This window comes from Myotis nattereri, assembly GCF_964212035.1.
Source record: "Myotis nattereri genome assembly, chromosome: 3".
Lineage (NCBI taxonomy): Eukaryota > Metazoa > Chordata > Mammalia > Chiroptera > Vespertilionidae > Myotis > Myotis nattereri.
Genome location: NC_138077.1, coordinates 184,551,744 through 184,575,873, shown reverse-complemented (window position 1 = coordinate 184,575,873; position 24,130 = coordinate 184,551,744). Strand labels below are relative to the sequence as shown.

The 24,130-nt window shown below is 39.8% G+C and overlaps 1 protein-coding gene across 1 annotated transcript in view; it reads left to right on the top strand.

The window, feature by feature from the left end:
* Positions 1 to 23,331, top strand: part of CYP4X1 (cytochrome P450 family 4 subfamily X member 1) — a 42,542-nt gene extending 19,211 nt beyond the window's left edge. Inside the window, exons 7-12 of the mRNA XM_081085775.1 lie at positions 11,923 to 12,029; positions 12,807 to 12,997; positions 16,559 to 16,692; positions 19,963 to 20,027; positions 21,426 to 21,508; positions 22,543 to 23,331. Of these exons, the coding sequence (XP_080941901.1) occupies positions 11,923 to 12,029; positions 12,807 to 12,997; positions 16,559 to 16,692; positions 19,963 to 20,027; positions 21,426 to 21,508; positions 22,543 to 22,711 (749 nt within the window). The 3' untranslated portion in view covers positions 22,712 to 23,331. The remainder of the gene's footprint in view (positions 1 to 11,922; positions 12,030 to 12,806; positions 12,998 to 16,558; positions 16,693 to 19,962; positions 20,028 to 21,425; positions 21,509 to 22,542) is intronic.
* The last annotated feature ends 799 nt before the right edge of the window (positions 23,332 to 24,130 follow it).

The window sequence follows — 24,130 nt, the reverse complement described above, 5'->3', positions numbered from 1 at the left end:
TATGCCAACACTTTTTTCCTCACTTTTCCCTTTTTCATCCTGTTTCTCTTACCTTGTTCCTGCTTTAGTTTTTCTCTACCATTTCTTTTTACTCCCTGTTAAAAATTGACCTTACTCATATATCTGATTTCCTATCCCCTACTCCAAGTCCATGCACACTTCTCTTTTCTCTTTCTTCACTAGTCAAATTTTTTTTCTTTTTTCTTTCTTCCTGTCTTGTTGTTGTTTGTTTGTTTGATTGTTTATTGGTTTGGTTTTTTTTCTGTTTTTTTATGCTTCTCTTTTTTCTCCCCTTGCTTGTTCTCTTCTTCTACTAATAACTTAATTAGTTTCAATGACCAACTCAGGGCTATCTACTCTCTATTATCCTTTTCCAAAAATAGATGAATACATAGATAGACTAAAGAAAGGGGAAAAAATTATACACATATATACAAATTTTCATATATATATGTATATATATATATATATATATTTCAATTTTTTTGTATTTTGCTTTTTACTTTTCTTCTTATACACTCACTCTCTTTCTCCCTCCTCTATACTGAATTGTGGCTATTTCCCCATTCATTCAATTACTTGACCTTTCATGCTGAAAATAAGTTCTGTCTCTTCAGATTCTGCTTCCCTCCTTCTTTTTTGGGTATTTGTTGTTTGCATTTTTTGGATTAGTTGTCGGGTTTTTTGAGTTTTCTCCCCATATACATATACTTCTTCCCCTTCTTTTTTCTTCTCTTTCTTTTCTCTCTTAGCTTTTTCTCTTTCTCAATATCATTTTTGCACTCTTTTCTCTCCCCTAATTCTCTTTTCTCTGGTGGTCACCTTTATTTGAGGTTATTGGTATCATGAATACATTCGTGTTTGGTGCCCTCTGTCTTGTGTATTGTCATGTTGTATTTTGTGCCTTTAAGTCAACGCAGTAGAGAGTGAACTTCGTAACCAGACACCCTGAGAGTAGGGAAAATGGAGAGACAAAGAAACACCCTCCATACAAAAGAAAAGGAGGAATCACCAGAAAAGGAAGTAAACAAAATGAAAGCAAGCAATATTTCAGAGAAAGAATTCAGAACAATGGTCCTAAGGACGCTGAAAAGATTGGAAGACAAATTTAACAACATGCGTAAGAAACCAAGAGGAAATGAAGTACCAAAAAGAAATGAAGAATGACATCGCTGCAATAAAGAATACAATAGAAAACATCAATAGCAGATTAGAAGAAGTGGAAGACTGCATCAGTGAGCCAGAAGACAAGGTAGGAAAAAATACCCAAGCAGAGCAGCAACTGGAAAAAAAAACTTAAAAAAACAGGAGGAGAGCCTAAGGGAGCTTTGAGACAACACAAAATGAAACAACATTTGCATAATAGGGGTGACAGAAGGAGAGGAAACTGAACAAGGAATAGAAAACCTGTTTGAAGAAATAATGACAGAAAACTTCCCTAATGTTGGGAAGAAAACACTCACACAAGTCCAAGAAGCTCACAGAGTCCCAAACAAGGTGAACCCAAAAAGACTGACACCAAGACACATTATAATTAAATTGGCAAACACCAACGACAAAGTAAGAATCTTAAAGGCTGCCAGAGAGAGGCAAAAAGTGACCTACAAGGGATTCCCCCATCAGACTAGTGACTGATTTCTCAACAGAAACACATGAGGCCAGAAGGGAATGGAATGAAATATACAAAGTCATGCACAGCAAGGGTCTGAATCCAAGAATACTATAACCAGCAAGGCTATCAATCAGAATTGAAGATGAAATCAGGAGCTTCACAGACAAAAAAGGACTAAGAGAGTTTATTACCAGCAATGCAAAAAAAGCTAAAGGGACTGCTATAAAAAGAAGGAATAGGAAGGGAAGAAGAAACACAGGCATAAATAATAAAAATGGCGACAAACAAACAAAAAAGAAATGGCGACAAACAAGTACCTATCAATAATAACTTTAAATGTAAAAGGATTAAATGCCCCAATCAAAAGACATAGATTAGCTGAATGGATGAGAAAACATGACCCATATATCTGCTGTGTACCAGAGACCCACCTCAGAACAAAGCACTCACACAAACTGCTAGTGAAGGGATGGAAAAAGAAATTTTCAAGCGAATGGAAATGAAAAAAAAAGCTGGGGTAGCAATACTTATATCTGACAAATTAGACCTCAAAGTAAATGCCATAACCAGAGATAAGAAATGCCACTTCATAATACTAAAGGGAACAATTTAACAAGAAGATATAACTATGATAAACATATATGCACTCAATACAGGAGCACCCAAATGCGTAAGAAAACTTCTGGAAGACATCAAGGGAGAGGTCAACAGCTATACAGTCATAGTAAGGGACTTTAATACCCTACTAGCACCACTGGATAAATCCTCTAAACAAAAAATCAGCAAAGAAACATCTATCCTAAATGGCTCACTAGATCAGATGGAATTAATTGACATCTATAGAACATTTCACCCCAAAGCCACAGAATATACATTCTTCTCAAATGCCCACAGGTCATTTTCAAAGATAGACCACATATTGGGACACAGGAAAAGTCTCTTCAAATTCAAGAAGATAGAAATCATATCAAGCATCTTCTCAGATCATAATGGCATGAAATTAGAAATCAACTATATTAAAAACAATGAAAAAAATCAAACACTTGGAGGCTAATTAGCATACTATTAAACAACAATTGGGTTACCAAAGAGATCAAAGAAGAAATAAAAAGCATCCTGGTAACAAACGACAATGAAAATACAACAATCCAAAATCTATGGGACACAGTGAAAGCAGTCTTGAGAAGGAAGTTCATAGCTCCACAGGCCTACCTCAAAAAACAAGAAAAATAAAAGATAATAAATTATTTAACCCTACAGATCAAAGAGTTAGAAAGAGAGCAATAAGAAAAGCCCACCTATGCAAAAAGAGGGAAATAATAAAGATCAGAGTGGAAATAAATGACATAGAGACAAAAAAAAAGTATAAAAGATCAACAAAACCAAGAGCTAGTTCTTTGAAAAGGATAACCAAGATTAATGAACCTCTAGCCAGGCTCGTCAAAAGGCAAATAGAGAGGACCCAAATAAACAAAATCAGAAATGAAAGAGGTGAAGTAACAACCAATCCCACAGAAATACAAACGATTATGAAAAAAATACTATGAACAACTCTATTCCAACAAAATGGACAAGGTAGAAAAATGGACATATTCTTAGAAAAATACAAGTTCCCAAAACTCAATCAGGAAGAATAAAAAAATTTGAATAGGATGATAACTACTGAAGAAATTGAAGCAGTGATCAAAAATCTTCCAGCAAACAAAAGTTCTGGTCTGGACAGCTTTACAGGAGAGTTCTACCAAGCATTCTAAGAAGAACTATCCTCCTCCGACTATTCCAAAAAATTTAGGAGGAAGGCACACTCCCAAGCTCTTTCTATGAAGCCAGCATTAACCTAATTCTGAAAACAGACAAAGACAGCGCAAAAAAAGAGTACAGGCCAATATCCTTGATGAACATAGATGCTAAAATCCTCAACAAAATTCTAGCAAATCGAGTCCAGCATTACATTAGGAAGGTCATACACCATGAAAAAGTGGGATTTATTCCAGGGATGCAAGGATGGTATACAATATCTGCAAATCAATAAGTGTGATACATCACATAAACAAATTGAGAGACAAAAATCACATAATCATATCAATTGATGCAGAAAAAGCATTTGACAAAATCCAACACCCTTTCTTGATTAAAAACTTTCAGCAAAGTGGGAATAGAAGGATCATACCTCAACATAATGAAAGCCTTTTATGACAAACCTACAGTCAACATCATACTCAATGGGAAAAAAAACTAAATCCATTTCCCCTAAGAACAGAAATAAGACAAGGATGCCCACTTTCAACACTCCTGTTCTATATAGTACTGGAAATGCTAGCCACAGCGATCAGACAAGAAGAAGAAATAAAAGGCATCCAAAGGGAAAAGAAGTAAAACTGTCCTTATTCATAGATGACATGATCTATACATAGAAAACCCCAAAGACTCCATCAAAAAACTACTAGACCTAATAAATGAATTCAGCAATGTAGCAGTATATAAAATAAACACCCAGAAATCTATGGTCTTTTTATATACCAATAATGAGCTCACAGAAAGAGAAACTTAAAAAGAAAATCCCATTTACCATTGCAATAAAAAAATTAAAATACCTAGGAATAAACTTAACTAAGGAGGTAAAAGACCTGTACTCAGAAAACTACAGGACATTGAAAAAGACATAGAGGAGGACATAAACAGATGGAAGAGCATACCATGTTCATGGATTGGTAGAATCAACATCATTAAAATGTCCATGCAACCCAAAGCAATATACAGAGTCAATGCAATTCCCATTAAAATACCAATGGCATATTTCAAAGATCTAGAACAAACTCTCCAAAAATTCATTTGGAATAAAAAAAGACCCTGAATAGCCACAGCAATCCTGAGAAAGAAGAACAAAGATGGAAGGATCACATTACCAGATATCAAGCTATATTACCAAGCCACGGTTCTCAAAACTGCCTGGTACAGGCACAAGAACAGACATATAGACCAATGGAACAGATCAAAGAACCCATGAATTGACCTAAGCCATTATGCTCAATTAATATTTTACAAAGGAGGCAAGTGCATACAATGGAGTCAAGAAAGTCTCTTCAATAAATGGTGTTGGGAAATTTGGTCAGATACAGGCAAAAAAAATGAAACTTATCACCAACTTATACCATACACAAAACAAACTCAAAATGGCTAAAGGACTTAAATATAAGATGAGAAACCATAAAAATCCTACAAGACTCCATAGGCAGCAAAATATCAGACATATGTCATAACAATATCTTTACTAACACAGCTTTTAGGACAATGGAGACTAACGAGAAAATAAACCAATGGGACTATATCAAAATAAAAAACTTCTACACAGCAAAAGAAACCATCAACAAAACAACAAGAAAGCCCACTGCATGGAAGAACATATTTACCAATGCTATTTCAGATAAGGGTTTAGTCTCCAAAATTTACAGAGAACTCATACAACTTAACAAAAGGAAGATAAACGATCCAATCAAAAAATGGGCAAATGACCTAACTAGACACTTTTTGAAAGAGGACATACAGAAGACCAAGAGACATATGAAAACATGCTCAAAATCACAAATCATCCAAGAGATGCAAATCAAAACAACAATGAGGTATAACCTCACACCTGTCAGAATGGCTATCATCAACAAATCAACAAATAACAAGTGCTGGAGAGGATGTGGAGAAAAAGGAACCCTCATGCACTGCTGGTGGAAATGCAAACTGGTGCATCCATTGTGGAAGACATTATGGAGTTTCCTCAAAAAACTAAAAATGGAACTCCCATTTGGTCCACTAATCCCACTTCTAGAAATATATCCCAAGAAACCGAAAACACTAATTAGAAGGGATATATGTACCCCTATGTTCACAGCAGCACAATTTACAATAGTTAAGATTTGTAAACAGCCTAAGTGTCCATCAGCAGATGAGTGGATTAAATAACGAGAAAGGGAGAGGAGAGAGAGAGAGAGAGATGCATCAATGATGAGAGAGAATCATTGATCAGCTGCCTCCTGCACACCTCACACTAGGGACTGAGCCCAAAACCTGGGCATGTGCCCCAACTGGGAGTAGAACTGTGACTTCTTGGTTCATAGGTCAATGCTGAGCTATGCCAGTTGGGGTCTCTTTTGTTTCTTTTGCCTAACGAGAATAATCAGAAAAAAATATTACTAAGAACAATGTCAGAGAGTTTATTGCCTATGTTTTCTCCAAGGCAGTAAGATAACTATAACCTGGTAGTATAACTTGATATCAGGTAATGTGATACCTCCAATTTTGTCCTTTTGCAAAATTGCTGTGACTATTTGGGGTCTTTTGTGATTCAATATAAATTTTTGGATTATTTATTCTGGTTTTGCAAAAAAAAAATGCTACTGGTATTTTAATAGGGATTGCATTGAATCTACAGATTGCTTTGGGTAGTATGTACACTTTAACAATGCTAATTCTTCCATGAGAACAATGTATACTTGCATTTATTTGTATATTCTTAATTTCTTTTTTCAACATTTTTAATTTTCTGATTACAGGTATTTTACCTCCTTGGTTAAATTTATCCCTAGGTATTTTATTTATTTTTTTCTAATGCAGTTTTAAATGGGATTGTTTGCTTCAATTCTCTGATAGTTCATTGTTGACATATAAAAATGCAACCAATTTCGGTACATTAATTTTTGTCTTATTGCTTTACTGAATTAATTTATCAGTTCTAATATTATTTTTGTGGACTCTTTTGGATTTTTTTATGTATGGTATCATGTCATCTGCAAATAATGACAGTTTTATTTTTTCCTTTCCAATTTGGATGCCTTTTATTTCTTTTTCTTATCTGATTGCTGTAGCTAGGCCTTCCAATACTATGTTGAATAGAAGTGATGAAAGTGGACATACTTGTCTTGTTCTTTATTTTAAGGAAACACTTTTAGCTTTTCACTGTTGAGTATGATATTGGCTGTGGGTTTGTCATATATAGCCTTTATTATGCTAATGTATGTTTCCTCTATTCCCACTTTGCTGAGAATTATTATAAATGGATGTTGGATTTTGTCAAATGCTTCTTCTGCATCTATTAATATGATCATATGATTTTTATCCTTCATTTTGTTTGTGTAGTTTATCACATTACAACCAATCAATTGATTTGTGGATACTGAATTGACCTTGCATCCCAGGAATAAATCCCACTTGATCATGGTGTATGATCTATTTAATGTACTGCTGATTTCGGTTTGCTAATATTTTGTTAATTTTTATATTTATGGTCATGAGGGATATTGGTCTATAATTTCCTCTTTTGTAAAGTATTTGTCTGGTTTTGGAATCAGGGTAATGTTGGCTTTATAAAAGGAGCTTGGGAGTCTTCCCTCCTCCTCTTCAATTTTTTGAAATACTTTGAGAAGGATAGGTGTTAGTTCTTCTTTGAATATTTGGTAAAATTCACCCATGAAACCATTTGGTCCAGTATTTATGTTGGTTGGGAGATTTTTGATTACTGCTTTGATTTCATTAGTTGTAATCAGTCTGGTAAGAGTTTCTTTTTGCTTCAGTCTTGGAAGATTGTGTTTCTGGGAAGTTATCCATTTCTTCCAGGTTGTCCAATTTGTTGGCACATAATTGTTCGTAGTATTTTCTTATAACCTTTTATATTTTTACGGTGTCAGTTGTCATCTTTCATTTCTGATTTTATTTATTTGGGTTCTCTCTCCTTTTTATTGGTAAGACTGCTTATATATTTATAAATTTTGTTTGTTTTTTCAAGGAGTCAGCTCTTGGTTTCATTTATCTTTTATATTGTTTCTTGGACTCTATTTCATTATTCCCAATCTGCCCTTTATAATTTTTTCCTTCTACTTACTTTGGGGTTTGTTGTTCTTTTCCTAGTTGCTTTGATAGATTGTTTATTTGAGATTTTTCTTGTTTCTTGAGGAAAGTCTATATTGCTATGAATTTCCTTCTTAGAACTGCATTGGCTGTGTCCCATAGATTTGGGGTCATAATGTTTTCATTATCATTTGTCTCAGGTATCTTTTGAGTTCTTCCTTGATCTCATTGTTAACCTATTCATTGTTTAGTAACATGTTATTTAACCTCCATGTGTTTGTGTGTTTTTTAGTTTTCTTCTTATAATTGATTTCTAGTTGCATACCACTGTGATCTAGTTGCATAGAGAAAATGTTCAATATGGTTTCAACCTTCTTAAATGCATTGGGACTTGTTTTGTAGCTTAACATGTGGTCTATCCTAGAAAATATTCCATGTACATTCTGCTGCTTTGGTATAAAATGTTCTGAAAATATTAAGTTAAATCCATCTGGTATAATGTACCATTTACAGCCACTGTTTTTCTGTTTGGGTGATCTATCAATTGATTTCAATGGGGTGTTAAAGTCTCCTACTATAACTGGTCTGTCCCTTTATATCTGTCGTTATTACCTTTCTGTCTAGTTGATCCTGCATTGGGTGCATAAATGTTTACAAGGGTTATATACTCTTGTTTGATTGATCCTTTATTATTATGAAATGTCCTTCTTTATCTCTTAGTATAGCCTTTGTTTTAAAGTCTATTTTGTCTGGCCCAGCTGGAGTGGCTCAGTTGGTTGAGTGTTGTCTTATGCACCAAAAGGTTTCTGGTTTGATTCCAAGTCTGGGCACACACCTGGGCTGTGGGTTCAATCCCTGGTTAGGACATGTATGGAAGTCAACCGATCAATGTTTCTCTCTCACATCAATGTTTATCTATCTATCTTCTATCTATTTATCTATCTATCTTCCTTCCTGTTGCTAAGTATATCCTCTGGTGAGGATTTTAAAAAAGAAATCTATTTTGTTTGATATACGTATTGCTAACTCAGCTTTTTTAGTTGTTTTCATTTGCATGAAATATCTTTTTCCATCCTTTACTTTCAGACTGTATATATCTTTCAATCTGAAGTGCATCTCTTGTAGGCAGCATATATATGGATCTTGTTGCTTATCCATTCAACTACCCTATGTCTTTCGATTGGAGCATTCAATCCATTTACATTTAAAGTAGTGATTGATAGGTACATATTTATTGCCCTGTTAATTTTTATAACTATGTTCCTCTTTTTTCTTCTTCTTAAAGAAGACCCTTTAATATTTCTTATAATACTGATTTGGTGGCAATGAACTCCTTTAGCTTTTTTTTTTCTCTGAGAAGCTCTTTGTTTCACCTTTAATTGTATAGCCTTACTAGATAGAGTAGTGTTGGTTTTAGGTATTTGCTTTTCATTACTTTGAATATTTCATGCCAATTCCTTATGGCCTGAAGTGTTTCTGTTGAAATATCAGCTGACAGTCTATGGGAGCTCCTTTGTACGGAACTATCTTTCTCTTGCTGCTCTTAAGATTCTCTTTGTCTCTAGCCTTTGTCATTTTAATTGTAATGTGTATTGGTGTGTATCTCTTTGAGTTCATCTTAATTGGCACCCCTTGTGCTTCCTGGACAGGTGGTCTTTTTCCTTTACCAAGTTAGGGAAGTTTTTACCTATTATTTCTTCAAATAAGTTCTTGATTCTTTGCTCTCTCTCTTCTCCTCCTGGTAGCCCTATGAGTTACCTTGGAGTTTCCTCATTTTTATAATTCTTCTTTGTTTTATAATTTTAGTTTTTAAAGATAGAGCTATCTATCTATCTATCTATCTATCTATCTATCTATGTATCTATCTATCATCTACCTACTCTCTTGAAGATGTTTTTTTCCACCACCATTTATCCTCCCCTATTCCCTCCTCCACTTCCACCCACCTTCCCTACCCCCAGCAATCCTATCCCCAGCAATCACCACACTGTTGTCTGTGTCTATGAAGGAATTTCTCTCTCTCTCTCTCTCTCTCTCTCTCTCTCTCTCTCTCTATCTCTATCTCTATCTATCTCTATCTCTATCTCTATCTCTTCCCCACTTTCCTCACTCAATCCTCCCTCACCCCCAACAGCTGTCAGCCTGCTCTCTATAAGTCTTTCTCTTTTTTGTTTGTTAGTTTTTTTGTTCATTAGATTCCACATATAACTGAAATCATATGGTATTTATTTTTCCCTGACTGGCATATTTCACTTAGCATAATGTTCTCCAGGTCCATCCATGCTGATTGGGTAAGATTTCCTTTTTTTTTAATTTTTATTTTATGGCCTACTGGTATTCCATTGTGTAAATGTACCACAGCTTTTTTATTCACTCATCTACTGGCCAGCACTTTGTTGCTGTACTTAGATATTATCTTGTCCTCTGAATCTCTGAGTTGTTTTTCTTTTTTACTTCATTTTTATTGTTGACACTATTATCCTCTGCTTCATCTAACCTGCTGTTGATTCCTTCTAGTATATTCTTCATTTAAGATATTGTATTCTTCATTTCTGACTAGTTATTTTTTATGGTTTCACTGTCCTTTTTAATGCTTACTACCTCTTTAAGTTCTCACTAAGATCCTCCATTGTTCTTCCTAAATTCCTTGAGCATCCTTATAACCTTTGTTTTGAACGTAACTGTCTCCATTTCACTTAGTTGTTTTTCTGGGGATTTCTTTTGTTCTTTCATTTGGGGTACATTTGTTTGTTTCCCCATTTTGTCTGCCTATATGTGTTTGTCTCTGTGTATTAGGTAGATCTGCTAGGTCTCCCTATCTTGTAATTGTGAACTTTTGTAGTAGGTGTCTGTGGGGCTCAGTGTTGCACTCTCCTTATCACCTGTGCTAGGTGCTCCAAGAATGTCTCTTGTATGGGTGATGTGAGCCCTTCTGTTGTAGTTGAGTATTTGGTGCTGTTGGCCCATTCATGTCCCTCCCAATTGTTAACTACAACATGTGGATGTGGGACAAGCTCGTTTTGCATCTCCACCCCTCTCAGCAGTCTCAACATGGCTTCTTCTTTATATGCTTGATTATAGGAGTTCTAGTCAGCTAGTGTTCAGGTGGTTCTCAAAGGTGGTTTTTCTATAACTAACTAGAGGCCCAGTGCATGAAATTTGTGCATGGGGGGGTGGGGTTCCCTCAGCCCAGCCTGCCCCTCAGTCTGGGAGCCCTCAGTGGATGTACTACTGACGGCCACAGTCTGACAGCAGAGGCTTGGAGCAGGTGTCCTGTGTGTGTGCGTGTGTGTGTGTGTGTGTGTGTGTGTGTGTGTGTGTATGTTTCTGCTTGGGGCCTGCCCCCAGCTGCATTGGAGGCTCAGAGCAGGCACTGTGTGTGTGTGTCTGCTGGGGGCCTGCCCTCAGCCACACCGTGGAGGCTTGGAGCAGGCACCCCTCTATGTTGATCTCTCAGGCTCCTGGCCTCCACTGCATGTTTTTCTCTCCCTTGAGCTGCGGCCATGGTGGGGTGCTGCCTGCAGGCTGTGCTTTCCTGCTCATGGATCACCAGATCACTGCAGAGACTGCAGGCCCACCTGGGGGCTGCCTGGCCTCCACACTTGCCTCGTCTGAGATTGCCATGGTGATCCCAGGAGCAGGCCCACCTGGGGGCGAGCCACCCTCCGCACTTGCCTCGTCTGAGATCGCCATGGGGTCCCAGCTGGCAACGGGGCTTAGGCGGCACAAGGGAGTCCCAGCTGGGGGCAGGGCTTAGGCTCATGGGGCTTAGGCGGCACACGGGGGTCCCAGCTGGTGCGGGGCTTAGGTGACGCCACCGCACCGCCTAAGCCCAGCTGCCCAGGGCCGCACACAGAGCCTGATGGCGTCTTTGATGGCGGTTAATTTGCATATGGTGCTGATTAGTCAAAGGGAAGTAGTGAAGGTACGGTCAATTACCCTTTTTGTCTTTTATTAGATAGGATTGCTATTTTGAGGTAATAATAGAAGCAGGCAGGCACAACATTTACTTATTCTGCCATCTTGACTCAAAGCCTCAGTCTTTGGAGCTTTGATCAAAAATTGTCATTTGAGCCCTAACTGGTTTGGCTCAGTGGATAGAGCGTCGGCCTGTGGACCGAAGGGTCCCAGGTTCGATTCAGGTCAAGGCCATATACCTTGGTTGTGGGCACATCCCTAGTAGGGGGTTTGCAGGAGGCAGCTGATCAATGTTTCTCTCTCATTGATGTTTCTAACTCTCTATTCCTCTCCCTTCCTCTCTGTAAAAAAATCAATAAAATATATATTTTTTAAATTGTCATTTGATAGGAAAATAAATATCTGCAAAATTAAATCTGTTTAGTAGATATACCCACTCGTATCTCAGGAAATTGGGCAAGATTTGAAGTTATTTAAGGGCCATGGCTTGCTCTAAAATTTATTTTCTTTTATTTACTTCATTGTCACTTTGATAATGGGGAATTATTATACCACAGACCAGATAATCCAGGAGAGAAGGAAAGCCCTCGAGGACAAGAAGGAGGATGGTAAAACTGGCAATAGGAAGTATCGGGATTTTCTGGATATTTTACTTTCTGCCCAGGTAAATCTTTCAAATTTCTGAGCCTGCTCATATATCTAATTAACTGTGTGGGTAGGTGGATGAGTGGGAGCAGAGGAGACGAATGCAAAATTGATCAACTAAATTTAACAATATTTTTTAATTGATGGGCTGGCTCCATACAATCTGAGGTAAAAATAGAATTGAAGCTCTTCAGCTTTGTCATTAGAGAAAGTCAGGCTGGACTACATTTTTTACTGATTTGATAAGATGTGGTTACTATCATAAAGATACATGATAGTTCAGGAAAACAAGGAAATGGATCACAGGTAAGCTGATAAAATGTTGATGATGAGGTGCTGGATAAGTCTGACAGGATGATTGGAGGAACTATTTGCAAGGCCTACTGTCCTTTTCTAGCTTTGGTCCTCCTTTATGCTCTAGGCAAAGTGTGACTTGAAGAATATATTTGTTGAACTGAGTTAAAATTGAAGCATCGATCAGACCGTCAAACCTCAGAGGGAAGGTAGGGGAGGGAAGGGGTAAGGGGGAGAGATCAACCAAAGGACTTATATGCAAGTATATAGGCCTAACCAATGGACACAGACAACAGGGGGGTGAGGGCATGTGTGGGGGGTATGAAGGGTAATGTGGGGATAAGGACACATATGTAACAACTTAATCAATAAAGAAATTTAAAAAAGAAAATAAAATTGAAAGTTGTATTGGAAATGATAATTTTTTTCATAAATCCATTATTTTGATTGGAGCTCCTAACATCTATAAACTGAAATTGCATACATCTATTGTACTTTCTAGGATGAACAAGGCAACAGCTTCTCAGATGCTGACCTGTATGCTGAGGTGAACACGTTCATGGTGGCAGGGCAAGACACCGTAGGAGGGAGCCTTGCCTGGCTCCTCTACCACCTGGCTCAGAACCCTGAGCATCAGGAGAGATGCCGGGAGGAGATCATGGACATCCTGGGGGATGGGTCTTCCATCACCTGGTAAGATTCTGCATCCCTAAACAATTCATCCTGTTTTCCTCCTGGGATTTTGCTTTCTTCTTTCTCCTTCTGGAACCTTGGTGACTAGTGCTTCAAAAGATGTGTATGTAGAAACAGAAGAGGGAGGCTCCCATTCTTCTCTTTCTCTAGAGGGCCCAAAGCTATCCTTTTCCCTTTTGCCAAAGAGGTTCATGTATCCATAAGTTACATGTTTCATTGTTTTTCTAAGCAGTAGTGTGTGAAATATCTTATTTGTTTCTTTCACCCAATTTCTGGTGCATTGGAAATGGGGAGTTGATCTGGAAACTTGCATTTAGAGCTTGAGTGGTGGGGCTCAAGTGGGGCTCCTCTTCTGAGAGACCTGAATGAGCGTCTGTGTCATTTAAGCCTCTCCTGTCTCCTCTTTACTCTTCAGGGTTGGCTTTGGACTTTGAACATAGTACTAAATGATGCACACTGAAGTTGAGTTTAGCAAATATGGACTGAGGATATTTTAAATACTGAGGCACTAAAACTACATGCAAGATTTGGTGTGGGTCCTACTCTCATTGAGCTCACCCCCTATACAGATAATTGCAGAATGGCATGATAAGGATGAGAGATATGTGCTAGCAACCACTTAGAAGACAGGTGCCTCAGCTGGCATGGGGGTCGCAAGAATACTTCCTAGAAGATCTGACGCTTAAGGTACCTCTTATAGGATGGGCAGGAGGTAGTCAGGTGGAAAACTGCATTTTGCTAGACCTCGAGCATATCTTGCTGTTAATGAAGCCCAGGTTATGAATTTTCCCCTTAAACATGCTGTTTGCAAAGAACATTCTCTTCATTCTAGCTAGGTATTTCACATAGCATTGTTTTGCTGGTCAGAGGGGCCAAAAAATAGAAATGCTAAGGGTAATGTGGCCCCATGGTTAGAGGGAAATCCTCATATTTCAAATACAAAGGTCACCTCAACTAGAACATTTGTAAATGAAAATTTGAATGTATATGGGTATAGTAGAGATCTCACTTTTTATTTAAAAAAAAAAGTCATTTCCTACTATAAATTAAAGGTCTGATCAATATAGCACAAAATGCAGTGTTGATTAGTCATTTTTATTCATTCATTGAAATTGAAAACACTGTATACCATCTCCCAACAGTAATTAGATATTTTAACCTTGATTATGGTAGATATATATACAACTCAACTAGTGATCTTTCTTGTTCTCATTGGGTTTATGTAAAATGTAAAAGCAACAAAAAATATTTCCCAGGTGAGGAAAAAAAGTACAGAGGATCTTTTTGCTATCATTTGTTTTAATGAGAGTAATGGCAATTATATTATAGTGAATAAAGGTATTTTTATTCTATAACTAGTGGCCCAGTGCATGAAATTCATGCATGGGGAGGGAGGTATCCCTTAGCCCAGCCTGCACCCTCTCCAATCTGGGACTCCTCGGGGGATGTCCGCCTGCAGGTTTAGGCCCGATTTTACAGGGATCAGGCCTAAACCAGCAGTCGGACATCCCTCTCTCAATCCGGGACCACTGGTTCCCAACCGCTCACCTGCCTGCCTGCCTGATCATCACTAACCACTTTGCCTGCTGGACTGCTCACCACCAACTGCCCCCCCTGCCAGCCTGATCACCCCCAACTGCTCTCCCCTCCTGGCCTGATCGCCCCTAACCACCTCTGCCTCAACCCCACCACCATGGCTTTGTCACAAAGGACGTCCGAAATTCTCCCAGAAGGTCTCCGGGCCTAATTAGCATATTAACCTTTTGTTAGTATAAATATGGCCTTATAGTTATACTTAATGAAATTTGTACATAGCATTCTGAGAATTGATAATTCCTTTAGACAGATAAAGTCATACTACAAAAAGAAGTTTCTGGAAAGCTGAAAATTTGTTCAATGTTTTTATCTGGCTTCTTAGCCCATTTCTGCTTTGGGTTAAAATTCCTCTCTTCTTTATACACCAGGACTATGATGGACAGCATTGTTTTCTTAATTATGCCAAGTTCCAGACTGAGCACATGAATCTTTTTATTCTGGGCTCAAGGAAGAAAGTGTTCAAAATTAAGATTTCACATTACAAAATGATCAAAGCCTGCATTCAAAATAAGTAATCAGAAAAGCAAATAGAAATACAATAGAGCAAATAGACTAAATACTATATGCAATTATTTTATTAAACCAACCTGACTAGCGAGGGTGCAAATGAAAAACTTTGCTCTTGCCCGACCAGCGTGGCTCAGTGGTTGAGCGTCAACTTATGAACCAGGAGGTCACGGTTCAATTCCTGGTCAGGGCACATGCTAGGTTGCAGGGTTCATTCCTGGTGGGGGGCGTGCATGAGGCAGCCAATCAATGATTCTTTCTCAATTGATGTTTCTCTCCCTCTCTCCCTCTCTCTCTTCTTCTCTGAAATCAATAAAAATATATTTAATAAACAAAATAACAACAACAAAAACTTTGTTCTTCTCCTGCCAACTCTTGAAACTTGCTATGTGGGGCAGGTTATTTCGGTGTGAAATCAGGAGTGAACCTCACATATTCTGATTGACTTAAATCAAAAGAGCATTCTCATTCCAATAATTAAGCTGTCTGGCCCAGTGGAATATTAAAAACTTAAATTTCCTGTTCACTAGGAGCATCACCCTCTCTCTACCCAGCTCAGTACTTCTTTTGGTCTGGAAGCCAGTGATGGGTAAGGGGCTTATGGTTGGCTTCCTCTTATTCACCAGCTCTTCCCCTCCCCTGCTGTTTCTGGCCCTTCTAGAAATGGGCCCAGAAGGGCGAGAGCATAGGGAGAAAGCGGCTGGTACTGTTGTGATCTTGCCCTCTGAGCTTGGTAGATATTCAAATACTTCCTTTTGTTCTCAATAGTTGCCCCTGTGGATTTCTTGGAGATTCCCTCACAGGGACTTTGCAAGGGTGGAGCAAGGGAATTCTTGTCCTTAGAGTTCCCCTCAAGCTGGTCCCAGAGCTCTCCCTCTGACCAGTTCATTGGCCCACAGGACACATGGGAGCATTCTTGCTTTGTTCCTGTAGCTCTCCATTGCCTCTGTCTGTTCAGAGTCATGGCTTTTTCTATCCATCTTGTGCTCCCCAAACTCCAGAGAGCACACATGAGATCACCTAACTGATCCTCTTGAAGCCCCTTTGACTTAACTTCTCCATGGCACTCCAGCATTCCAACACTTCTCTTGAAAGCATTTTTTTTTTCTATCAAAACTCTCAAGCCTCTTCTCTTCAATCCTTAGCCGCTCCTTATACATTCTGGATTTGTATAATGAGCTAAGGTTTGTAAAACTGGTTTTCAGAAATCTACTTAGCAAATCCTTTTCCAGGACTTTAGCACCTCACTTTGTAATGAGGATATTTGGCATCTGTTTGGTTCTTCATCCGCTGGGAAGGAGTTCCACTTTAAAATTCTGTTGCATAAAGAATTGGAAAAATAACTTTAACATGAGGATGATATTTACCAGGAAGAAACATCAAGTAGGAAGAGAAATCAATATTTACAAACTGGATGTGGAGTCTGAGTTCCTTTCCCTTCTTCCCTTGTATTCACAGGGACCATCTGAGCAAGATGACATACACTACAATGTGTATCAAGGAGACTCTCCGATTGTGCCCTACAGTCGTAAGCTTTTCCAGACAACTCAGCCAGCCTCTTACCTTCCCAGATGGACGCTCCTTGCCTGCAGGTCTTTGCATTCTTTTCTTAAGCAGCTACAGATTGTGGGATCCTAGGGACCACAGTAAAAGACCAGTAGGTTTCTCAACTCTTGGAGAAGTCAAAAGACAATCCTAAAGACACTGGGCTTAAGGTGGGGCACAGGAGGCATTGTCTTGATCAGATGTGGGTTTCAGCAACTTTCCCAAAGGCACATAACCGTTTGCAGCAAAACTATGCCCAGAACCTGTGTCATCAGAATCCAAACCCAGGCTTTCTTCCATTGTGGAACATTGTTTTAGAGATAATCTTTGTTTGGCTGAGTTTGAGACCCAGGCGAGACTTCATGGGAAATGAACACCATTATCTTTATCTAGAAGGCCCAAGGAAAGCTTTCAGCTTCTGTGTCATCACAGTATCACCCTAATAAGTAAGTGATCAGCACTTAATATTTTACATAGAGCCTTCAAACATTTTATCTCATTTTTCCCTTGGAACATGGTCTTAGCAAACAATCCTATAGTGCTTTGGAGTTTAAAAGCCCTTTCAAGCCCTAACGGGTTTGGCTCAGTAGATAGTCAGCCTGAAGAAAAAAAAATCAATAAAAGCCCTTTCAAATACTTTTGGTGTCACCAAAAACCCGCTGGGGGACCCCCGTGTGCAGCCAGAAGAGCTGGAGCTCATGCAACGGTCCCGTGCCCAGAGCCCAGGGCTCTTCAGAACAACACAGGTTTCTGAGCAGGGTGGGTAGGAGGCAGAGAGCTCACATGAGACATCCTTCAAGTATCTGCTTCATTGTTCTATTTATTCTTGCCCTTGGAAATAAGCCAACAACCTATCAGTTATTGTGACATTGTTGACAGATTAAGAATCAATTCTGGTAACCAAATAGTCCTAAATTTTCTCTCCTATGTGGCTTTTTTTTTTAGAATTCCCAAACTACATGGGTATTTGTCAAAATTCTCCATCCTCCATATAGGAACAGCACCAACAGAAACTTCACATTGGATTTGCATGATGGAATTACAGCTCTGTTCTTATGTCCTCAAACTGTCCCCAATTGGTGCTTTATAGTCCATAATAGATATACAGTAGTCCCTGTTTATCCATGCTTTCATTTCCCCTGGTTCAGGTACCCGCAGTTACCTGGGGTCTGAAACCCTTGTTTTGCTTAATAATGGCCCCAAAGCACAAGAGCAGTGATGCCAGCAATTCAGATATTCCAAGGGGCAGCTATAAGTGCTTTTTTAAGGAGAAAAGGTGAAAGTTCTTGTAAGCTGAGTTTGCTATGATCCTTCTATAAAAATGAATTTTCTATTTGTGAAATTGTGAAGAAGGAAAAAGAAATTTGTGCTAGTTTTGTTGTCACACCTCAAACTGCAAAACTTATGTCCACAGTGTGTGATAAGTACTTAGTTAAGATAGAAAAGGCATTAAACTTGTGGGTTGAAGACATGAACAGAAATCATGTTCTGCTTGATGGCAATGTGTTGCGCCAGAGCATTGAGCTTTACAAAGACTTCAGCAAAGGGTCCACTAAAATGAGTGACACCCAGCCATTTACTGCCACTAAGGGATGTTTATACAGATTCAGGAATAGGTTTAGCATTTTGTCATCTCACATCATCACAAGAAGTGTGAGTGCAGTACAATAAGATTTTTGAAAGAGAGATGGCATTCACATAACTTTTATTGCAGTATATTATTATAAATGTCCTATTTTATTATTAGTTACTAGAGGCCCGGTGCACAAAAATTTGTGCACTCGAGGGGGGTGGGGGGGCAGTCCTCAGCCCGGCCTATGCCCTCTTGCAGTCTGGGACCCCTTGGAGGATGTCCACCTGCTGGCTTAGGCCCGCTCCCTGGGGGATTGGGCCCAAGCTGGCACTCAGACATCCTTCTGGCAGCCTGGCAGGCCTCGGGGTATGCCCACTTACCAGCAGGGAGCAGACCTAAACTGCAGTCGGACGTCCTTAGTGCTGCTGAGGATGCGGGAGAAGCTCCTGCCACCACTGCTATGCTGGCAGCTATCAGCCTAGCTTGTGGCTGAGCAGAGCTCCCCCTGTGGGAGTGCACTGACCACCAGGGGACAGCTCCTGCATTGAGCGTCTGCCCCCTGGTGGTCAGTGTGTGTCATAGTGACCTGTAATTCCCAGTCGTTCTGCTGTTAGGGTCAATATGCATATTACCTTTTATTATATAGGATAGAGGCCTGGGTGGGGCCGGCTGATTTGCCCTGAAGCGTGTCCCAGCTCAGGGTGGGGATCCTGCTGGGGTGCCTGGCCAGCCTGGGTGAGGGGCTGATGGCTGTTTGCAGTTGGTCACACCCCCTCCAGGGTGGGGGTCCCCACTGGGGTGCCTGGACAACCTAGGTGAGGGGCTTATGGCTGTTTTCAGGCTGGCCAAGCCGCCCCAGTGGGGACCCTCACCCCATGGAGGTTTGTCCAGCCTGGGTGAGGGACTGAGGGCTGTTTTCAGGCTGGCCACACCCCTTTAGGGTGGGGGGGTGTTCCCACTGGGGTGCCTGGCCAGTCCGGTGAGTGGTTGAGGGCTGTTTTCAGGCTGTCCAATCCCCCCAGCGACAGAAGCTCCCAGCCTCTCCTTTTTTTCTTTTTTTCTTTTTAATTCTGGGATTTATTTACCTTCTATAATTGAAACTTTGTAGCTTTGAGTGGAGCTCAGAGCCAGCCAGGGTGGGCAGGCGGGAAGCTTGGCTTCCTCCATCTCTGGGGCAACCAAGCCTCCTGCTTGCTCCAGCTCCGTGGCTGCCAGCCACCATCTTGGTTGGGTTAATTTGCATATAGTCGCTCTGATTGGCTGATGGGCATGGCTTAAGGCATAGCAAAGGTATGGTCAATTTGCATGTTTGGCTTTTATTAGTGTAGATTGTTAATATCTTACTGTGCCTAATTTATAAATTAAACGTCATCATAGGGTTTTGTACCATCTCCAGTTTCAGGGTTTCACTTGGGTTCTTAGAACATGTCCCCTGAATAAGGAGGGATCACTGCATAAGTGATTTCCAGAGGCAGCAGAAAGCATAAGCATGTTTTGATGTGATACCAATTGCTCTTTAAGATAGAGTCATGTGTTAAGTAGATCATTGCTTTGAAGACTCAGGTGCCACCAAGCGTCGTCTTCCCACAGGACCTTCACTCCTGGCATCAGCTACAATGCCCAGAGCCTTGCCAGGAGCTAGCTCTTGTCCTTGTAGAAGAAAAGTCTTACTGAAGATTGGTAGAGCAGTAGCCCACTGCTTACTATTTCTCCTACAATTTCTGTTATCTCTTCCCTTTCTCAGGAGTGACCGTGACTCTCAATATTTGGGCTCTTCACCACAACCCTGCCATCTGGGAAAACCCCCAGGTATGACTGTCTTCCACATAAATACGTCAAAGAGCCAATGCCATGCAATTCACTTTCTGTTAGCTCTGCATGGAAGTGGAAAACAATACAGCAAACAAAAATAAACATAAAACCAAATATGTAAAACTTTCCTACTAAAGGAAAACAGTCCTTTCCTTCTATTCCTACCTTATCTTTGCTTTGAATGAACAAATTGGCCTAACGTCACACGGGCTGCTCTAATTGCTGTGGCCATTTACTCAGCAGGCTCTGCCATGCACTTACCTAGATATCTGCACGAGTGCCGATGGTCAGTAGTAATACAGGTCACTAAAGCCCCCTTTTCCTGGATTCACAATCAGGGTTCTGGAAGGAAATCAAGTATCCCCTCAAGTTGGGCAATTTGAGAAGAGTTTTATGAAGGAACTTTTGATAAAGGTGTGGGTTAGGGTTTAAGAAAAGCAAAATGGAGCAAATAACTGCCAAAGGGCTTACCACTTCTTGGCCTGGTGAGACACGGGAGAGAGGGTGACGAACCTGGAGAGAGAGAGCTTCTGGAAAAGGCCATCAGACAGGAGCTGCGGCTGTCAGTCAAGCATGCAGCCCACCTTAGACAACCTGGCAGGTAGGGGCCCAGAAAGTTAATAACCTGAATGCTTTCTCCTCCCACCCCTCAGGCCTCCTATCAATATATTTTCTTGGCCAAACCCAACAGAACAACATGTGGGTCAGCTTCTTAGAGCCCAGAGCAGGGAGGAGAAAGGATCTAGAGAGGCAAAAAGAAGAGGTGTAGCATACCTGAGTTCCTTCATCCCATGTTCTGAAAACTTTAAACACATGTCTGATGCTTCCTTTTACAAAAGCTGCTGGGGTTAAAGATCGGTTACATGTAATGGGAAGTTGGACTGCATATCCCAGTAACAATGATCACGCAATCATTTTGACTTGACTTCTAAGGAGGTGCTCTCTTACCTCCAAAGTGAAAACCATACCTCTGGCCATAGCATTTCTGCTTTCCCCTTACTTAGTCTGGGTAGCGGATTAGTCAGTTGGGAAGTCAGACATGGTCAGAGGTCTAGAGTTGCACTGTCCAGCCTGGTAGCTATTAGCACATGAGGCTATTGAGCACTTGAAATGTGGTTGGTCAAAACTGATGTGCTGGAAAAAATTCACACTGGATTTTGAACATGTACCCAAAAATGTGAGCTATTTCCTTAATAACTATGTGTATTGGGTAGATGTTGGAATGATATTTTCTGTTAAATAAATTCCATGATTAAAATTCATTTAACCCTTTAAAAATGTGACTACTAGAACATTTGAAATTATATATGTGGTTCACAGTATATTTTGGTTGACCAGTACTAAGTAGTAGCTTAAGAATGTGTTAATAGTGTTGGGGGTGACCTCTCATTTCAGGTCTTTGACCCCTTGAGGTTCTCTCCGGGTAATTATGATAAGAGACACAGCTACTCCTTCCTACCATTCTCAGCTGGACCAAGGTAAAGACAAGTTGAAGCTGTTGAAAATATACAAAAATGTTTACTTGGAGACAGCATTTTTCCTTTAGTCCCTCAGCTCTGTAAATTCTTCCATGGAGCCCTATCTTCTCACTTGATCATGAGGAGATCTTGGTGCCTAGTTGAACCCCTGAGAGGGCCAGTTAGTTTCACAAAGGACAGCGCCCTCTCTATCACATCCTTGGTAGTCACGCCTCAGAAAGCTATCCCATGAGGCAAGCAGTTGCTCAGAGGCTCAATGTAGTCCACCCCCCATGCAAATGGCTGCATTTATTTTTTTGTAATAATAGAAAAAGGTGTTTTTTTTATTTAGCCTTATGATGAATGCCTGAAATATAAAATTCTAAGATCTTTAAAGTGGACATCATGATGATTTCATATACATCTTTTTTTTTAATATATTTTATTGATTTTCCACAGAGAGGAAGGGAGAGGGACAGAGAGTTAGAAACATCGATGAGAGAGAAACATCGACTAGCTGCCTCCTGCACATCTCCTACATGGGATGTGCCCGCAACCCAGGTACATGCCCCTGACCGGAATCGAACCTGGGACCCTCCAGTCCGCAGGCCGACACTCTGAGCCAAAACATTTTCAGCTTCATATACATCTTCATTGTGAAAAGATTCCTCCCCATCCTTCACCTCGTGTATTTATTTCTGTGTGTGTGAAATACGCACCACTGTGTAATTGTAACTTACTGTCTTAGCACATCACAATTATAAAATACAGTGATACGAACGACAGTCACCATGTTTTCCATCAGATCCTCACAGCAGAAACAGCTCTGAGCAATGCCAAGTGCCACCTTGGTTAGGGAGGCCCTTGCATTGGGGCCTCCTGGCTCACATTCTCGCAGGAGACCATGTAAACCCAGAGTACAAAAGTTTGTATGGCATTTAGAATGAACATGTTGCTTTACTGGGAGCATCAGACTTGCTATTCTAGCATTGTACTGCAGAGTCAGGAGAAACACGTTTGTTCGGGTATCTCTGCTTTTCTCTCGGTGTCTGCAGGAACTGCATCGGGCAGCACTTCGCCATGACTGAGTTAAAGGTGGCCATTGCCATGACTCTGCTCCGCTTCAAGATTGCGCCCGACCCCACCAGGCCACTTGTCGTTGTACCCAAGGTTCTCCTCAAACCCAAGAATGGGGTCTACTTGTCCTTGAAAAAAATTTCCTAATGTTAGAGCCCAGGCTAGAATGATTATAAAATTTTACTTAAAATTAAATTGCTACTAATGGTTCAAATTGCTTAATGTAGGAAATTGCTACTACATGGAAAGGAATCAAAGTATGGTGGGAAGGTCATGGATAGATGCGATAGCGGTCTCTGTGGAGCTGCATATTATCCAAAAACATTCCTAGGGGACATAGGGTGTCACCTAGATCTGTTTCTATATGATTTTGAGAGATTTTCCCATCTTTTCTGTTTGATTTTGGCTACTATCAATGCTATATACCAAGAAGTTTGATAAGAGACTTCCATACATGTTCTGTTGTTTTTTAAAATAGCTTTCAGAATGACATAGTAACACGTGAATGTATTCTCACTATAAGAGATTTCCAACACTAGAAAAAGCATGTAGAATAAAAACTAAAAATCCATTTCACATAGCACAACCCTCCCTGCCCTGGCAAATCCTGCTGCTTTTTTCTAAAAACAGAATCGTTTGGTATGCATTCTTTCAAACATTTTCCTATACATTTCATATGTACACTTGTATGTACGTATTCTTATAGATGGGATCATATCCATATTGTTCTTGCTTTTTATCACTTAATAAAAATACATCTCATTCGCAATCCTGGCTCATGATGTACTATTATTTATTTAACTATTTTCCTATTAATAGACATTTAACTTATTTGTAGTTTTAAAAACGTGCTTATTGGCCATTTGTGTTCATTTTTGTTTTGTTCTCTATGATTTGTGCACCTTCTGTGTTCCTTTTTCTATGAAGTTGTCTTTTTCTTATTGATTCATATCAGTTCTTCATATGTTATGGATAATAATCCTTGACTGTAACTGTTTTTTGTAATTTTTCTCATTTTCCTTTTTAAACAATACTTATGTTGTCAGTTACCATATAGAACTTCTACATTTTCATGAAGTAACATAAACTTTTCTGCATGGCTTCTGGGCTTTGAGTATTAGCTAACAAAGCCTTCATTTGGAATGTTGTCACGATAACCTTACATATTTTCCTGGTGCTAACAACTCTTGTGAAGCCTGAACATGAATTTCTTTTTTAAATATATTTGTATGATTTCAGAGAGGAAGGGAGAAGGAGAGAGAGGTAGAAACATCAATGATGAGAGAGACTCATTGATTGGCTGCTTCCTACATGCCCCTACTGGGGATTTAGCCTGCAACCAGCATGTACCCTGACTGGGAATCGAACCATGAACCTCCTGGTTCATAGGTCTATGCTCAACCACTGAGCCACCACAGCCGGCAGCAATTTCGTAATGATTTTCAGATTCATCACTCATTTGATGTTTAAGTGCTTCCTACATATCAGATCTTTTGATAAGCATTAGCGATTCAGTGGGTTAATAGACATGGTCCCTGCCCTCATGGAGCTGGTATTCCGAAATGG